The sequence below is a fragment of the Pyxicephalus adspersus genome, chromosome 1 (assembly GCF_032062135.1).
Source record: "Pyxicephalus adspersus chromosome 1, UCB_Pads_2.0, whole genome shotgun sequence".
Taxonomy (NCBI): domain Eukaryota; kingdom Metazoa; phylum Chordata; class Amphibia; order Anura; family Pyxicephalidae; genus Pyxicephalus; species Pyxicephalus adspersus.
The window spans coordinates 149,261,500-149,281,897 of NC_092858.1; the positions used below are offsets into that span (position 1 = coordinate 149,261,500).

General features: G+C 37.7%; 1 protein-coding gene across 1 annotated transcript in view; it reads left to right on the plus strand.

Moving 5' to 3' along the window:
• Nucleotides 1-2,014: 2,014 nt before the first annotated feature.
• Nucleotides 2,015-20,398, plus strand: part of SPECC1 (sperm antigen with calponin homology and coiled-coil domains 1) — a gene marked incomplete in the record, with an annotated part of 170,581 nt that continues 152,197 nt past the window's right edge. The window contains 3 exon segments of the mRNA XM_072430895.1: nucleotides 2,015-2,277; nucleotides 13,023-13,178; nucleotides 14,263-14,398. Of these exon segments, the coding sequence (XP_072286996.1) occupies nucleotides 2,245-2,277; nucleotides 13,023-13,178; nucleotides 14,263-14,398 (325 nt within the window).

The window sequence follows — 20,398 nt, forward strand, 5'->3', positions numbered from 1 at the left end:
TGAGCTTGCCAGTAACAGGATTCCACCTATTCATTATCTAGTATTATCTATGTAGTATATTATAAAATTATCTATGTAGTATAATATAAAATAATGGTCACTCATTCAGCATGCATACGTCTTGAAATACTCATTGTAAATGATATTCTGCCACTGTCCCAATCACTAAATAGCAAAATAGGATAATAAATATAAAATGATATATCTACGTTATTGTTGGTATTGTTGTGGACCCCTAAAAGTAGACCTCTCAGTACCCTTGTACAGATAATTTTCAGCTATATCACAATATACAGCTACTGTAAAATATAAAAAATGTACATTATTAAAAAGCAGTAATGAGACCACAATAAAATCCTTATTTTGCACCAAATTACCCTACATGAGACGTATGCTAGGAAAAAGTTTTGCTGATCAAAAAGAATGTTGGTCACATGAACAGCAGACATGTTTGGTGCAAATTAAAAACAGCATATGTATGGTGGCTAAAATGTTATAATTTGGTGTTGCACTGCTGCTTTGGCATCTTGCAGGCAACAAGTCAGCTATGAATTCTGCAATATATTAAAGTGATGCTTGATCAGAAAATAAAGGCCTATTATTAATATTATTATTACAGAAATTATTATTACACAGTATTTATATAGTGCTGACATATTACGCAGTGCTGTACAAAATCCATAGTCATGTCACTGACTGTCCCTCAAAAGGGCTCACAATCTAATGTCCCCACCTCTGTCATTTGCCTTTAATACAGTCCAAGGTCAATTTTGGGGGGAGGACAATGAACCTAACTTTCTGAGGTCTGAAGTTAAACCAAGCATGATAATGATCCAAAGGATATTAGCCAACTCACTAAGAAACGGCTAGAGAGATATGGCCTGGCTGTAGGGATTTTTGTTTTGGGCAGTAAATGCAATGCACTGCAAGAAAACCAACAGACATTTTGCAGCTGAAGGAATTTTAGTGTACAATAGCAACTTTAAATCCAAAGTGTTTACTTATTTTTGCACAGTAAATTATTACATCTATTGACACTGCAACTCACGTATATGAGCTTTATTTGTAGGCCTTGTTAGAATAATGTTTACCCATACACATATGTTTAAAAAGAACAACAATTTCCATTGTATGTGTCTATTTTTTACATAGCTGTACATCTTAAGTGCAATTTAGGTGACTTCCTCATTACTGCCCTACATGGGTTATCTTAGTTTATCTGTGGCGTGTCAGAAATGAATAAAGAATTGCACAAATGTTGCTCACCCTTCACTAACCTATATTGTGACCATGGTTCTCTGATACGTTTGTGTCAAAAAAGAGAACAGATTGCATAATACTTTTTATTGATCATCCCATAAAAATGGTCGTTACCTTCCATTCTCCAATCTTACGTCAAGTTTCCTATTATATTTTTTTTGTGAATTTAATATATTTTGTGCATGTTATTTATCCAAAAGACTAAGACTGAGACGGCTACTTGGAGTTTGCTTGTCATGTAAGCAGCCCCAGCATATTCTGTATAGTATTCCTCTTTGTCCCCACCTCAGTAGCTATATAAAAGGTTATTGAGCAATGGGAGGGGCGGAGGAGCTGGGCCAACATACAGCCAAATTAAACATTCCCAGAGGAGTAGAGAGCTGTGATCTGTAAAGGAATCTCTAGCTAAGTTAAAGGCATATTGCAAGTAAATTGAAAAAAAAAATATTGAAAGCACATTTTGGGCCTAATATCCTGGAGGCTTTAGAAAAAGGTTATTCAAAAAATTAGTAATGATGGTCTTTATGATGTATTACCTTTTATGTGTATTGAGTAAAAGAGCCTTTTTTAGTTTTAAGACTTGATTGATGTCCCCAGTGCTGGCCACTTTATTGGAGCACTTCCCATACACAGGAAGATTGTTTTTGGAGCGATCGTTACACATTCATATCATGTGACGGTCTTATCCCACGTGTGTCCGCTTTCACAATAATATCACACAAGCAGGAGGATACATTAAAGCATCCTACAATGTCTCAATAAACCAAGTGTAGAGAAAACCCATCGATTTTTTTCCTTACGCCTTTGTACGCCTTTGAGTGCCAGAACTAGAGAAGCCAGCTTGCTTCCGTATGTGAATCATTGCTCAAGCAGCCTGCTTCTTACTGAACTGTGGTTTTCCTCTAAAGGAAGAACAGAAAACACTGAATTACTCAGTCTGGTATACACACATGCTGACACCAAAAGGAAGACAGCATTTCCATTATGAGAAAAACGAATATCCCGCAAGTTGGATCTGTAAGTATTTAAATCTTTTTCTTTATGCTGATCCCTTTATATCGCTATGTTCTGTAGCCAGTGATTGAAATATCGAAGTCTTTTAGAAGTAAATGGATGAAAGGTTCTCATTCGGCAGATGTGGCAGAGGACAAACTCTTCCTCTATCCCCGGCTAAAAATAACATCATATTTAAATGGTAATTAATAAGCCATCCACCGGTCCATGTGGAGGGTCAGATTTTGTTCCAGAGCAGACTGATGACAGATTTTATTTTGGTTTAGTGATCCGGTGTAAGAAATATTATTAACAAAGTAATTCAGAGGAATTTTGGTACATTTCTCCTAACTGTTCTATGTGCTTTAGTATCATGCAGTGATTGGATGCATTGTGTCTTTACATTATAACTGTTTTGTATATTTTATACAGCCGTTCACTTATTTTGCCAAAGAATTGCAAGGTTTCATCACTTGTTGTTTCTATGGTTTGATGCTTGCCCAGATGCAGTGTTAAATATATAGACAAAAACAGATTAAGGAATACAGATTTGATTTATGACTATTTTCTAGAAACAGTGATTTTTCGTTGATTGATATTGGCAGCAACTGAACTTAGACAGTTACCGTGTGTTTTTTTTTTTTTTTTTTTGTTAATTTAGTTGTTTAGATGATTTGCTGCTTTGATAGTATGAAATGATAAAGATGATACAAATGAGGCAGGCCACATTCCCACATTCCCAGTCCATAGTCATGTCACTAGCTGTCCCTTAAAGGGGTTCACAATCTAATGTCCCTACCATAGTCATATGTCATTACCATAGGTCAATTTTGGGGGAAAGACAATAAACCTAACTGCATGTTTTTGGAATGTGGAAGGAAACCAGATTACCCAGAGGAAACCCACGCAAACACAGGGAGAACCTGCAAACTCCATGCAGATTGTGTCCTGGCTGAGATTCAGACTTGGGACCCAGCACTGCAAAGGCCAGAGTGCTACCCACTGAGCCACTGTGCTGCATTTAGTGGATAGACCAAAGATTGCAGCAAATATATGGATATTTAAAAAAAAGATTCATTCTTTTCTTATAATGCATCTTGTTGAGTATTGGTTGTTGATTTTTCTTAACTGATCCTTTAAGATCGTCCGACATTAAAACCCAACAGACCTTTGTGTTTTTGTTGCTTCATGAGTCCCAAGTAAAAAGATTTACCTTTAACTTTTCATCCCTGATACGCCTTGTTACTAGAAACTTAAAGCAATAAACAATAGTTTAAAAAGTGTCTTGACAGGGTTTTACAATTTGTATTATTTTATCCAAAACCAAATAAAAATTACCCAATTTGTACTTTTAGATTTCAAGTAATGCAAAGTGTAATGACAATTAGGAAACCATTTAAGGAAGTGCCTAATGTTTCATCAGGGAAGTGGAGAGACTAGAAGTAATGGACCTGCCATTGCTGTCTTGTTCTTTAAGGTGCCTCATGTGTAGTATAAAGTGTTAGAAGGCACTTTATGCACCTTTGAAAACAAGTTGGTGGTGGCTCTTTGGAATATGCATCTGTATTGCCCAACCAAATCTATAGTCTGTTTGGTTCTGGTGGAGTCTCCCAGCCATTTTCTTTCTCTCCTGTTTGCTTGACTACAAATAAATCATCAAGGGTTGCGTACATGGCCAGGTTTGTTCTTGATGGTCTACGTGTAATATGCTGTTTTCTGCACCCTCTTCTGATGAAGCAGCTTCGTTGATCTGCAAAACACGTTGGAGGATCGTTAATATCACAACAATGCAGCTGTACGGCAGAGGCCAATGAGCAATGCACCAGGTCCACGATGCATGTGGTGTGGTGCATCAAAAAAATGACAAATTCATGAATTGGCAGACCCAATATATAGAAATGGCTTTTTTAATGCAAAACATACTATAACAATGGCCAAACAGATGTATGAATGACCCTATTCACTGTAAGTTTTAAGTTTGATATGAGTTCCATTAATGTATAGATATTTTTTCGTCATTCTTCACCATGTTACTGTTATTCTCAGCTCTCCCTGGTCCTTATTGCTGAAAACGACACTTATTGAGAGGGCTTGAGCATCATTTCTGCACAACTGACACCCATTGACACTATCTCACTGTATAATAAACTAAAACATAAGGTGTCCATAGAATTGTTTATCATGGAGGATTGGCGCAGGTTAGAACTAAGCTGTGGATAATTTCTCCGTGTAGGGGGTCCTGGCACCGATCACAGCCATGTACTTGTAAATAGTAGTGGGGGTCTTGCTAGGATTGCATCTGTTCATGTTTTGGTTAATCATTCAGATAATTTCATGACCATCTGCACAATTAGGATGTTGGCCTGAGTGCCAGGCAGTTCTGAGCTTTTGACTGATGTCAGACAGGTGCATTCAGCTCTGCAAAATGTGATAAAATAAGGATATTAATTTCTCTGTAGGAATCCATATGATACAATGAATGACTTGGTGTGACAGTCCTTACAATTAAACACATACAGCTTTATTTAGGACTGTAAGAAGGAAGCTGGTCTGTCAAAACACATCATGTAGGATTGTCCTTGGCATGAAACCTACTAGCACGCTCGCTGACAACATGGTGGAAAATGACATTGAGGAGCATGTTTCACTACCTGTAAGATTTGAAAGCAGAAGTCAAGGCACCAGATAGCTAAGTGAAAACACCCACTCGATGTGATAGAAAGTTCAATGATAGAACTACATCCTTCATGTAAAATAAACTGTCTTCTAAATTTAGATCACGTGATCTGGCTGGTTCTGCTTTGTAATAAATCTAAAAGAAGAAATCGCTTATTTGGCTTAAAAGGGACTTTACAGTACCAGTGCACTGCATTGTAGAAACATCTTTATTTCAGATGTGGAATATTCAGTATTAAAATTGTGCCAGGATGGGTTCTTGATAAAGTATATTTACTCTTCACTCTCAGACTTTTTACATTTTATAATGAAAGAGTATGAAACGAGTAAACAGAAAGGTAACGATAATAAATAGGTTGGGAGTGAGAGAATGGTATAAATAACCTGCATTTGTTTACTTAAAGTTTACTGCATCCGCTGTACAGTTCTATAGAGGGGAGCACAGTGAGGTGTTAATCGTCTTTCCCATTCTTCTCTCTATAGAACAGAATGGGGCTCTATGTACAGTGCTAGTTCTTTAATCTGCCAATGGAAATGCTCAAAAAAGATCATTCCCAGGAACAATCATTTGGCATCCATTTGACATCTGTACGAGGCCCAGATAATACAGGAACAACGATGGCGCTGTCTTGATAAAGGCATTGTCCAAGAGAGAGTACCCTTATCCTTGTGAATGTAAATGTACTTACACTCTAAGCCCTGTAAACACATTAGATTTCTGTCATTCATTCGTTTCTAGTGACTAGTAGAAGGATTAAGTGCTGTACACCAAGCGGTCTATGAAGAAGTGAAGAGGGTGGTTGGGTAACGGTCCCCCTGTTGCACTTTCCTCCATGGAACATGGAGCGTTTCACTCAACGGCTTTCTCAGGGGATTCAAAATATCTGTATCTCCTGAGGAAGCCATTGAGCGAAACGCGTCTGAACTTGAGACAAGATTTCCAATGGTTATCATGACCCTATGTGATATGTTAAACATGGGCTGACTAGATAATAAATAGCATAGGAGGTCTATGTTTAGCTGAGGAATGGACAACAATTATTCTGAAGTAAATACATTTCTTTTTAAAGTTTGACAAAAAAAGACATCTTTCTTCTCTTTCTTAATATATTAACATTCTCAGGCTTGGCAACTGTGTCATTGTTAGATGAGAATAGACTCGCCCTTTGGGTAATTGCTTCTTATTTATCCTCCATGGAACAGTACAGTGGTCATCCCTGATTGATTTTTTATTGATCCACCAGTTTGGTTTGATGTACAACGTCAGGGGGCTGCTGTACACATGCTAGATTTACGATCATGATCATTTGTCTCAGTCAACAATATTCTAGTATGAATACGTGGCTTTACATAGCATGCATGTACTTTTATTGTAGCGCTACCATTACAATAAGTAGGAGCTGTCATCCTGTAATCAAGAATTGTTGCCCAGTTTACTAGGAAACCTGGACACATCTATAATGTGAAAGATAAGACATTTCCTGCTGGAGAATTAATTACGTAGCAGGCAGGCATTCCTAGGCCTTCCCTGGTTAAAGTTATCGATATTAAACTAAGAATACTGACTGCGTACCATATTTGACCTTGAGTAGCCCTTGTTTTTTGGTTAGTATCTATTACTTTTGATGGACTCTTCTCTATAGTATGATGTTTTAGAGGACATTATAAACACTCAGACCCAAAGATCAAAAAAGCAAACTGTTAGGCAATTTGTGGTGTCTAAATATAGCATGTTTGTTTGTGACAGACTTCCCCATAGAAATAATAACCAGTTCACATAAACTCTGTATATTATACAACTTTGTTCTGACAGCTCTGTGTGAACCTGTATTGTGCAGACATGAAAAGAACGTTGTTGGTACTTCTGTGTCATGGGCATTCTTCGCATATTACATCTTGGATACCAACACTTGGAAAGACAACACGGTGGGCATGGCTGAATGAGAATGATTTAGGACAATGGTCTTTGAGTCAAATATGGCCCATTGCTTTGAACTGGCCCTTGTGAAATTATTACTCCTATTGACATGAATGATAGTAACACCATCTATGGGGTTTTATTCCTACCACTGACACCAATGTGGGGTCTTTACCCCCCCCCCCCCTCACAGATACCAACCTTGGGACAATATTCCTACCAATCATATTAAGGATGTGGCACTATTACTCCCACGGACATGGATATTCCCCCCCAATGTTACAAACAACAAGTCATTATTGACCTCATTGATACAAATGATGGGGCACTGTTCCTTCCACTGGGTCTTTGTCTTCCAACATCAACAGTGCTGCACAATTCATCTCAATGACACAACGATAGGGCACCAATTACCCCACTGACATCAGTGATGGGGCGCCATTCATCACACTGGCACTAAAAACAGGGCACTATTTTCCAATTTTTTATTATCTGTTAGGGTTTCTATTTGGGGGTCTGTGCTTGGGTTTGTTAGTCTATACACCTGCAGTGTTGCTTTTTTGGGGTCTCATTATCCCTGACACATTTTGGATGCATTGTATATAATTAAGAATACAGCAGGTGATTCAAAAACACAAAATAGTGATCAGGAACAATGAAAACACGCAGACAGACCAGATCAGGTTTATGAACTTTTCCTGGCAGATCTTATTGCTGGATTAAGCAAGTCATCCGTATATGAAACCAGGGGCTGACTCGGCCCGATAGGCTTCATCTATAAGTAAAACAACTCATTCAACTAATTCATTCCAATGTCCTGCTGTTTGTCAAGCGTTGCTCCAATGTTCAGGTCAGAGTTGAGAAGCAGATATGTTTTTTTTAATAATTTTTTATTGAAACATATCTTCAATATAAATACAGTACAGTAAAAACAAAATTGATGCAATAATAATAGCATTTTTGAAACAATTGAATAATGCTTTCTGCATCCGAAATGTCTCGACCCTTTTGAAAAATAGTTTATTTGTGGAGTATAAAAGACAGAATAGAGAAGAATAGAGCAATAGGAAGGTATAAAAAAAAGAAATCAAGTTGGTAGGGTTGACTACCAACCATTAGGGGCTGTGTATTGATTTCTCACTTAGTTGGGCTAAGGATAATGCCCAACTAATGCCATTGAGTGGCTCTGAACGGCCAGTTCTTTGTCGTCAGGAGCGGCCTGTTGTAATAGAATCGAACTGTATTCTGTGGTAGTACTGAACTGTATCCAATAAAGCCATGTTTCAGTGAATTTCTCTGCGTTTCCATCTCCGGCACCAAAAGTTCTTCCATAGCATAGATGTCTGCTGCACGTTGTAGCCAATGTCCAACAGTTGACGGGGTTTTCCAGTAAACTGGTATACATGCCTTTGCAGCATTTAGTAGATGGGTTATAAGGGATCGTTTATATTGTTTTTGGGTGAAATCTGCCACAAGTAACAGTGCTAGCTCCGATTTCCCCTGGATATCAAGTACTGGGCATTCCCAAAAAATATGGAGCAGTATTCCTGGTTCAGCAAGCATGTTGGGGGTGGCTTTTTTAACTTATAGCTGCGTTATAGCTAAAATGTAACATAAACTCCTGTTGCTAGTCAGTAAATGTGATCTTTCTCCCAGCTGTTTACAAAATGCAGCTTAGTGAGTAATGAAGCAGATATATTTTAGGCTTTCAATATTACATGTATTGCACCCGCTTTACATGACATAGATTTTGTACAGTTTTTGGATGAAGACAACCATAACAGGCAGTATGGCCAGAGATTTTGTTTCTACTACAGCAACATTCCAGCTTGGGGAAGAACATCCCTGCTGACAGGGCAGTCAAGGATCATCAATGTGCCCCCTTTGCTTTCTTCTCCGGTCAGTATATTCACATATCGCAAAACCTGATTGTCTCCAGTGCTGACCTGTTATAAAACCTTAGATTGGCTGCAAGTCATTACCTAAATAAAATATGAGTTGCTTATACTTTTCTTCTCTATCTCAAGACTTATTACCTCTTAAATGTCATTTGTTCCTAAAATACTTAATTTCTTTGGGGTATTATCAGTCCGAAATCCAGCCTTAAACCTCTGATCCTTCAAGACAACATTAAATTCATATAGAGAGCCAAATGGCTTACAGTTACTAGAACTATCCTATACATAAAACACAGCATAACCTGATAGGTGGGCGTAGAATTCCTCTAATAATAATTATTATAAATCGGCACAAATAGCCTCAATAATGTTTAGCATAGTTTAGCATAGAAACTCCTATGTGAGCCCTACTAGACTTTAAAGATTGTGATTGAGTTGCAGCCTTTTTACTTATATGTCTCACTTTGTCTCTTAAACATTCATTACAATTATAGGACAAATTATCTAACTAAACGGTTTAAGGTCTAGCGTCTCCACACCTCCCATTTTTTCAAATGTCCCCTCTTCCGACCAGTAACATTTCCACTATTACTTTCCATTGGTGGAGGCAAAGGGGGTTAACAGATAAAGACTCTTGCTATCTCCATTTTACAAAAGCCTTTCCTATATTTAAAACCCATATCCCATCTATATGGCACATATTCCCTCATCTTATCTACAAATACACAATTTTATGGTGTCTCTTCTTAACAACTATTCCAATCCCTTAATCTGTAATAACTTCAAAAGCCAGTGCCATAGGGATTCACATGCCCCAGTGTGATAATAGCTATCTAAATCTCCTTTTTGTCCTCTACAACATACACAAGTTCTAATTACAAGCCTATGTGTGAAAAAAGCTAGGTAAACTAATAGATATGACAAGTTAGAAAATGTTCGAATTTCTACAGGAGTTCCTACAATTTATTAGCTTTGGAAAACTCATATGAAGTGTTTTTTTTTTTTACCTGACATCTGTGCAAAAAGCTAAATTTGTTCTTTAGTACTTACCTATGGTAATTGCTTCCAGGGAAGCAAGGTAACAGGAACTATGTTTCATATATGGTGGACCAAGGACAAGCAACTTTGTATTCAGATCTACAACTTTATGCATTTGGTCCTTGCATGTGATCTCTGAACAGATTCTCTAGAGGACCTCCTATACCTATTACAGGCTGCTGGCAATATGATTGGTTTTACTGCAACTTAAATTGTGTTCCTGGAAAACACCTTCACTGCATTTCAGGCAGGTTAAAAGAGATTTCATGGAACCACCTCCAATGAGAAACTCACAGCCATTATTCTGCACGAACAAGACAATGTTTTATAAATTGGGTTGCTTGGATGGTTTATTCCAATTCCAAAAGGAGACTTTTGCAACTTTAATCCTCATGATAACACGAGTGGTGAGGGGTGTTAGGGAACAATCTCCCCTTTTGTTTTCTTCCCCCTATCTCACCCCTTTTTTCTGGCTTCCTTTTCTATTTCTCCTACATGTTTGTTTACCAAAACAAGACACTGCATCAGTTGTTTTCCATGTTTGTAAATTTTTGAACTGAATTGGTTTTCTAGGTTGTGCCTCATGGCTTCATTATATAAAGGTTCTTCAATACCACACATTTAATACTGAAATGATGAAATAATCTCACCTCTGTTTTTACAGAACATATTGTCTTGCAGTTTTTTTTGTGCTATACAAACTTAGGCTATGACAATATTCAAGATTTTGTTCCTGATCACTTCCAGCGACAGTAGAACGAATGTTGTACACACATTGATGTTCAGTTCTGTGCAGAGTTTATTGGTGGGCACCCCTTCTGTCCTATTCCATAGGAAATTACAGCCGTTGCCACTATTTGATTGTATATTGATAGGCCAGGATGGATCAATCAATGATGTTGTGGTACCTTCGTACACATGCTAGATAATTGTCGCAAGTAACAAACGATCTTGATCATCTTGGGCAACAATTATCATATGTACGTAGCCTTGTTCTGTGTATTTTATCCTTTAAACCTGATGTTTGTGACTGTTTAATTAAAATCCATACTGTTCTTCCCATGTTCCTCCCGGAATGCTGCTTGCAGCCTTTCTTCCATGGAGATTTCCCTTCTTATATGGGCTAAAACATAAAGCAGGAGGCAGATGGGAGCAGATTGATGAACTATGTGTTTATTTGTTTTTGTTTGTTTGTGTTATACATCTTATTGATGATCGAGTTTCAGCACAGAAAACCGTCTGTCTTTATCATCTTCATTTTGTCATACTTGATGAAAAATAAAACTGTATAGTTATCTCATTTGTATCTGGTGCATGTTGTGGAATTATACATTTAGAGCTGTCGTGATGAATAATTCATAAGGGACATTTTGTCTTAAACTGTTCTTTGCTGATAGCTGTGCGCATTCTGAGAAGTAATTGAAAAAAGTAATTTATGTGTGTAGATAAGAGAGAAATGAAAAGCTGATTTAATGTGACAGTTTAGAAAAAAGAAATCTGAATACCCCATTCTAGGAGGTCTTTGGCTGTAAAATTGGAGATTTACAGAACAAATGATCAGTAGATCTTGGCAGATTTAAAGCAGAACGGCACTCTGCTTGATTACTTGCCATTTCTAGCAAGCACTTAACTTGTAGGTAAACAAAATGCAATCTTACCTTAAAAAAGTAGTAGGATGTGCTTTGGATCCTCCTCCAACTTGATCAGTGTCGACACCATATATATGGAAGGATCTGTAATAGTGGATGCCAGGATAGTTTTATGTACACCATTCATTGCTGGGGGTTACACGGCGGGGAGTGTTCCCAGAATGCTCCATGCTGCATAACTCCCATCTGTGGGATGCTCAGTACACTGCAGCTAAAATGGAATAGATTTCCAATACTTGAGATGGTAGTGCAGGGTAAGGTAAGATATTTCAGAAAATTTAAAGATGTTGCTGGACTGCGTTTTAATATATCTTGTATCGTATAAGCACTTTACTGGCTTTATTTTTGCCGACTGCAGCCAGTAAAGTCACATCAAAGTAATCAGTCTGTGACCAGTCTCCTCTTTACTCTACAAAATGCCAAATACTTGCTTGCATATGGCATATTTATTACAGTGATGTCACTAGGGCTTGTGCCACCCAGTGCAGCACCCCTCCTGTCAACTGTGTCTGTCGGATACCATTAGGGTATGTTATAGGCAAGTTAGTATTTGGCAGTAGAATAAGAACTGCCCAAAGTGGAATCACTTTTACCCATATGGCTGGTGTATTGCATACCTATTTCAGGCTGCTGATAAAATGATTGTCACTGACAGAATGGGTGCTGCACTGAATGTCTCTTAGGATCTCTCTGAAAGTCTGCTTAGGAACTCACACTCCTGCAGACTGACAACCACCCATTTAAATATTTTTTATATTTGCATAACTTATCCAAGAGTTAGCCCATTGATTGCATAAAGGCTGAGGGCTCTTTAAAAAAAAAAAAAAAAGTATTGAGGCATGGTGCCATGATGTGTTTGTAAAGCTATGTACAGTTCCCTGCCCACACCTCCCACCAACCATGATCTGCCTTCTTGAGTACCATAGAGATGACATTACAGGCTCTGAAATAAGGTGTATAATGATCTCTGGATTATTATACACATTATTATTATTATTATTATTATGAATCTCTCTTGGATTACCCCATGGCTATGCAGTTATATAACTGCACAAAGCACAATACTGTTTTCTTATGTTTCCTATGTATTTTTGTGCATTTGCTGTGTTGCATTGCATGTGATTTGCTTGTTCTTAAATTTTGAGCACCTTACAATAGAAGAAAGGCAGGGGAAAGATTTCAAAGCTAGATAGTGCTCTGTTATGGGTGGAGCAGGCAGATGGCATGTAAACCTGCAGAGCTGACAATCTAGTACTGACATCCACCCATCCATCTAGTACTGGTGTATACAGCCTGGTAGACATATACTGTATGATTTTTAGACATATACTGTATCATTTTTACAGCTTAATGACAGCTTATGTGCAGTATGTGTTTATTTTAAATGTATATTTAGCTTTTGAACTGGACCTTCCTATAAACTGCGGCTGTTTCCAAGGAGTAGAGGAGACTTTGCTGCAAGCCCTCCATTATTCAGAACTGACTGCCATCTTGTTTTCCCTTAGCATATAAAATGATAAAAGCATATGATATATTTATTAATATTGATCCTAATAGTGTATGATTTACATTTCTATTCTGTCTTTCCAGGGGATGAAGAGTTCAGCCCGTAATATGAATACACAGAGCAATAAGGGACAGGGCAGCCATGGGACAGATCGAGCTAAATCCATTCCAACAATTGCCTTTGGGATGAAGACCTCCAGGTCAACAAATTCTCTAGCGTTCGAGTCCCGGCTAAGCAGGGTAAGAGCAAGGCGTGAGTGCAAACTGATCTGCCCATATTATTCCTGATTTAGTAGTATGGGAACCTGTGTAGTATGGGAATACTATGCTTGGTTACAGCTCCAGAGTGATCCATTTGTAGTACAGGGCCTATATCATAAAAATGGCAATCAGATAAAAAAGGAAACTTTTTTTTCTTCTTTCTTTCGGTTTACTACTTTCATACCAGCACATCTGACAGTTTTTTCTTTTTATGGTTGCAATCAGCAATTGATCCCTTTACCATTATTATTAATACACAGTACTTATATAGCGCCATCATATTACGCAGCGTTGTACAAAGTCCATAGTCCTGTCACTAGCTGTCCTTCAAAGGGCCTCACAATGTTCCTACCTTAGTCATATGTCTTTAACACAGTCTAAGGTCAATTTTTGGGTAAGCCAATTAACCTAACTGCATGTTTTTGGGATGTGGGAGAAAACCGAAGTACCCGGAGGAAACCCACCCAAACATGGGGAAAACCTGCAAACTCCATGATAATGTCGTGGTCGAGATTTGAACCTGGGACCCAGCGCTGCAAAGGTGCTAACCTAACCAAAGGTGCTTACCCGAGTGCTAACTTCTGAGACCCCCAGCTACCATAAAAAATTTTAACCGCATATGTTTTCTGGCTATCTAAAAGTGTTGATAAATCTGGAAATCACCATCTATCAATACTGAACTGCAAAAAATTGGAAACCCTGCTTTGAGTAAAAATAGCGCCATTTTTCTGGCAAATGGGCCATTTACCGAGCCCCATGGAAATGCTTGCAGGAGGTACTGATAGATTTTACGGCAACATGAGCTGTACATATACTGTAGAAAAATGTATCCACATATCAATGTATGTATCAACATAGCTACTTATGCTTCTGCTAGTAAATTAACCATGACTGTCTGTGATTCATTAAAAAAATAAACTTTCTTCATTTGTAGCATGTGAAATGCTTAGGTTAGGTTTTCATTGCTTTCCATGTCTCTGCCGAAACACAGGGCACTGCTGAAGTCCTGGTATTTCGATTTGGACCATTCCCCAATGATAAACCATTCTGTTGTCCATTGCAGCTGAAAAGAGCAAGCAGCGAGGACATGCTCACAAAGCCCGGGGGCAATACAGCTGCAACCACCTCCAGACTGAAGAAGACCATTACTACGGGCGCCATCTCAGAGCTTTCAGAGGGCAAATACAGGAGCTCCTCAGGTACAATAATGCTGGATTATTTACCTAATGTTTTCCTAATTATATCATGTTCTAGTCATTTAAAATAGAAAACTTGATATTTTTGTTGAACTAAACCTTAGCTCAAATGAACTTTTAGCTGCAATTAAATAATTTCCAGGTAAATTAAAATATAGTTCATAGTGTTTTTTTTTTTTTCATAAAGCAGCACTATCTTTAATAGAAAAAATTGTCCTCTGCCAGAATACTGCTGGACGTTTGCTCTCTATGTGGAACCAGTGGTCTCTCTGCAGAGGTATGGTATTTTCCCTACGAAGTCAGAGCTCTCTAGTCATTCGGTAACATGAGCTTTGTTCATCAGAGCTAAAGGTTTGCAAAGCAGGGATGTGTCAGACTGCTGCAAAGAGATCACTGCTTCCACAGAGAGCAAGGGACCTGTTCCCCGCAGCTGGCAGACACAGGCTTTTCTATTCATAAACTGTAACATTTTACTTTGATTGAAACTGAAAATTCAACTGTGCAGCAAAGCAGAAGTAAACTCAAAAAAGTCCTGACATGCTGTGTCTAAGCGTCTTAGGCCAGAGATCCTCTGTCTGGTTGTCTGGACTTTTGGTTTTTAAACAACTATTAGAGGTTTGCAGCATTCACAAAGTCCTTGGCATCTAATCCCATTCTTTCCAACCATCACAGATGAATATTCATCAGGGAATGATGGGTGGACATTGACTCCCTTGCTCAAGAACAATTCATTTTTGGTGGGGACATAACTATTCTTTACCATCTCAGTACTTTATTTCTGATGAAAGTTTTTCACTGTTGTAATGATTGAGTGACAAGCCATTTGCTGAAATCAGACTTTATAAAGCTTTATACAAGGGGGTTCTTGGTATTCTGAAGAAGATGTTCTGGTTTATAGTAGATGTGAAACTGTCTTGGCTCACAGATTGTTCTGTAGATTGTTGGCTTGGAGATGGTTCTGTATTTACTTTTATGATTCTTGTGTCTACTATGAATGCTGCTTTATCTCTGAGTACTACAAGTGAGCATTGCTCTGATAACTGGCTGTTGGTAAATAAAACATTCTGTGACTGGTTTTATAGTATTCAGAGGTCACGTGTGTGATTGTGACTAGGAGCAGAATATGAGGACCTTTGAAACTACAGATAGTCCCCGGGTTACATACGAAATAGGACTGTAGGTTTGTCCTTAAGTTGAATTTGTATGTCAGAACAGGTGCATTATTTTATTCTGCCATTACTCTGCCAGTCACTACATTACTGACACTCAACAATGGTAATTAGATCATTTCCCACGGTACACCTGAAGATCTCGCACGGCACACTAGTTGAAAATCACTGGACTAGACATCTATTAACTACTGGAGCAAGCTGTGCTTTGATTTGCAAAAAGAAACAACTGCAGAGTTTGTCTTGGTTGTTAAAAAGTCACAAGAGGTTGCAGAAAGAGTTCACCCCCTAAGATCACCCACAACCTCAGCTGTTTTTAGCAAAAAATTTCTTCTGCAAGTCATGCAAACTGCCCCCCTCCCCCCTTCAAGCCTCTGTTCTGCACACAGCGAGCAGGCGAGCCCTGTTCGTATCTAGGAGTCGTCCGTATGCCGGATGTCCTTAACCCAGGGACTACCTGTATTTTAACAAAGGGTCAGTCCATTGTCTGTCAGACCACTTGGCCTATGTGCGGTCAGGAGTCCTGGCATTGTAGATCAGTGGGAGTAAAAAAAGAGTTATTGGATGATTTAATTTTGATGATTTGGCATTAGTACATTGGACCTGATTTATTAAAGTTCTCCAAGGCTGGAGAGGATACACTCTCATCAGTGAAGCTGGGTGATCCAGCAAACCTGGATTGGATTTCTTTAAAGTCATTTGCTAGCAAATGTTTTGAATCATGGACCAGATCCATTCCAGGTTTGCTGGATCACTTGGATTCACTGATGAAAGTATACCCTCTCCCACATTGGAGAACTTTTAAAAATCGGGTCCATTGTTCTTTTATGTTCTTGGAGTTTAGCTTTAAGACCCAAGTACTATGGACAATGCAGACCCAATGTAATACCAGTCTAAGATCCATTGTTTCCAGTAGGCTTAGATCTCACTAACACATTATATTGATGTGCCATGAGTAAAAATGGAATAATCTACATTTATTCTCTGCTCTGACCGTAACACACATAAAAAAAATAATGTTTTATCCCCTGCTGTGAATGAAAAAAACACATTAATACAATTCATTAAAAATATACATATAAAAAACCAGATGTCAGTGCACCTCAACTCAACACTGACATCTAGTGGGGACATAAATTATGACCTGCCAGTGTGAATGCAGACATAAGCAGAACACAAATATTAGTTAAACACTTTTCATGTCAAAGATTTGTGCTCCAAAAATGTAATAGTCTGAAAATGGGATCTGGAACTTGCTTTTCTTTGTCTAAAGGGTAGGGAAAATTCCTTCACTTTTTTACCTGATCGGATATAACAATATACCAATTCCACCCAACAATCAAGATCGACTCTGTCTGTAAAGGATAGTTAGAGAGAAAAGCAATGAAACTTCTATTTTTGTAATATTCCCCCACACGTGTATTCTATCTTAGTCCAAAGATTGTATTGCTTGTTGAAGGGGTTTATAGAACTGTAACCGGTGGAGTGATATTATGTACAAAGGACTGGAGGTAATGTTGCTATGATTATTGTAAAGGGAATATAGGAAATAACATGGTGCTTTAGTTTCCCCTCCCAGATAATACTGAAAAAATAAAAGGTATGAAAAAGTAATAGGGGTTTGTGAACAGTCTATGTGCGTTTAAATGCAGAATGTTATTATGACCTTGTAATAATTGTCAACATGATGGCATTGGGATTCCACAGCAATGGTGATGTGAGTGGGGAGATTGGAAAGTTTGGTTCTCAGGTTTGCCAGGGATGTGTCATCTCTATCGGTTTTGCCTAAGAAGTAGTAATAGGCAATGGTGGCAATGACCCACACATGCATGGTAAAGAATTGGCTTTACTTAATGTTGCGCAGGGAAGCGGTAGTGATTGGCTATCAACCTTGGTGATGTATATAGAAAAGAGCAGAGTTAATGGATTGGAATAGAAAACTGCAATTGTCTCCAATGGACCGATGCAAATTAGGCAATCTATTTCTTCAGCCAATTCAATTAACAGACATAGCTTTTATTTGTTTTATTGTATATGTTGGCCTTATCTAGGTTCAGCAGAACAAGTTCAGTTCAGTAAGTTCGATATCAAGTTGTATAAAGATTTTAACTTACAAAATTCACTTTAATTTAAAACTATATGTTGATGGGCAGTGGTGCCATAAATCAATAGACTCTCTAGGTAAAGTCGACCCCCCCCCAAAGGTGGAATTCTAAATTGGAATAAAGCATTTTCTCATGTATAAGTCTAAGGATCAACACATGGTCACCAACGCATCCAACTTTTTTCAGTAAACCTTTCACCAGTGATTCCCTCTTCCATTGGTGATCAATGAGCTCCCTATTACAGCTTGTGCCTTGTTAGTTAATACTGCTACATATAAAGTACAATAACTTCAACAATCTGGTATATTTAGAACGAATGTTGACTTATTGCTCGAGTTGGTTGTATTTTGTACATTGTTTTCTGTACTTACCTATTTGTAAGTTTGTAGTTATCTGTGTTAAGATTCATTTTATATGTCTGTGATGAGACATTATCAGAGCTCCGACCTTGATGGCCTCTGTCCAGGTAATGTGGCTTCTGGTCATGTCACATAATTAAGTACTGAATGTGTGGAACGTGTGTTTGTGTATGCAGCCATTGGTGGGAACACAGCCGCCTTTATTCCATATAAAATACCAGAGTGTAACTGGACTGCTGACATATTGCGGATAACAGAAAGCTTTGTCATGTTAAACAATTACACCCTGTGTAACATTGTTTCCACTTTATTCTTTACATTACATTATAGGAGGCTTGCGGTTTTCAGGCTGTGGCATGTATCTCAGCGTGCCATGCCAGCCCAAGCCTGCTTTACATTAAATGATATTCTGAGAAACAAAAACTGCTGTTATAGAATGATAAGAATCTTTAGTGAAAAGCGGGCCATTTATTGGGTTTGCAGGGCTTCCAGCAGAAACCATATCCAGAGGAAACAAAGCTGAATCTGCATATACCTACTAAACTGCTGGCAGTGTTCATGGTTCATGGTAAACCAGGTTATATTCAAACTTTTGCCAATTGTAATAATAATATTTGAAGAAATGTTTTCTAGTGCACGCACATGCTGAGTGTGTTTGTGTACTGAAAGCATATAGGAGATGCAGAATACTATATCCCATCGGTAGAACAGTTTGTAAATCACACCTAATTCAACCATGTAACTAAAGAGAGGTGTGCAGCATGTTTTTACTTAGTGTTTCTTTTTGCATCTAAAGTGTTCCTTCTTACCTTTTTTGACAATATTCCTATATCCTACACATTAATGGAAGGGAGTTCTGTAGTAGGGCAATGAATGACACAGATGTGAGCCAGAAGTAAAAAGGATGGGAGGCAGCAAAGGCCTAATGTCTTGGTTCGTCTAGAAATATCCAAATGCAAAACTAGACAAAAAGTAGGAAAGCAAAACTTTCAGATATAACAGGTTTATAATGGTTAAAGATTTAGTGATGTGTAATATGTTGGCGCTATATAAATCCTGTTTATTATTATTAATAATAATAATAATAATAATAATAATAAAAAACAAGTATGTTTAAAAATGCTACTATATACCCATTTTAATATTGCCGCTGACACTAGGAGTGTCTTCTATTAATGACATGGACACTGGGACAATCTTCTAATATTGAGTACTAGGACTGTCTTTGCCCCAGAGGATATTTCAGAAGACCTATACTTAATATGTATTATTAGAAATAAAGGAAGCTTATAAGCATGGTAAAACGGAAAACAATCTGGTTACACATTTTTTAATCAACTAAGGGTGCTTGAAATCTAGAATCTGTAATTCAACAAGTTTCCCTTTTTCTATTAATATTTCAAGCTGGAAGAAATATGTGAAGGTCATGCAAGCAGGGATTGATCAGCAGAGAGCAGTAGAGATCAGCATTTTGGGTTCTCTGCCAGCTGTACTGTGTAGCTAGTAACACACATAGGGCCCCTCCATGTATAAATCATCGCCTAGGCCAGGGATGTCCAACTCCAGTCCTGGAGGGCCACATACAAACAGGAATTTCTTCCGACTCTTTGTAAACCATACCTGGCTGAGTGTAATGTCTGTTATATGTGTGTGTGGCCCTTGCAGAGTTTGATACTCCTGCACAAAGCCATTATCCTTCATTTATTTTTGTAAATATTCTTTTTAGAGCTAGTTCCCACTAAATTATTGTGACAAAAAATATTGTGATGAATTTATTTCTATTTATGACGAACCAATATCTCAAAAATTATGAAGAGCTGTCTTAAACTCAGTTGTCTATAGGCATGGGTATATTTCAACCAATGGTTATTCTGTCCAACATCCTTCATCCCTACATAAGGACATCTAACATAACCACACACTGGAAGTAACCCTAGAACAGCACATTTTTCAAAAATGTTTATTATGATCTTTTTGTCTGATTTGATTAGGCACTTAGATAAGTCGTACGTTTAAACAGATCTGTAGGTTAAAATAATATTACAGATGATTGTTTTTTTTTTATTATATTTTAATATACTGTTTGATACAAATACTTTTTAAAGGAAAAGTGTATTTAAATGAATGTTAATCAACTGAAGGACTGCATACATGAGTAAAACAAAAAAGGAACACACATCCCAAAATGCTTATGGAAGGTAAAAAAAAATCTAAACTGACATCAGAAGCAAGCTAAATACATCTGAAAGTGTTCTGCATTTGTCAATTTACACGAAAACTATCAATAATGCAATGTAGACTTAGCGATGTACACACTAGTGTTATCAAAAATTTCTCATTTATGTTTTTGTTTAGTATATTATATATATA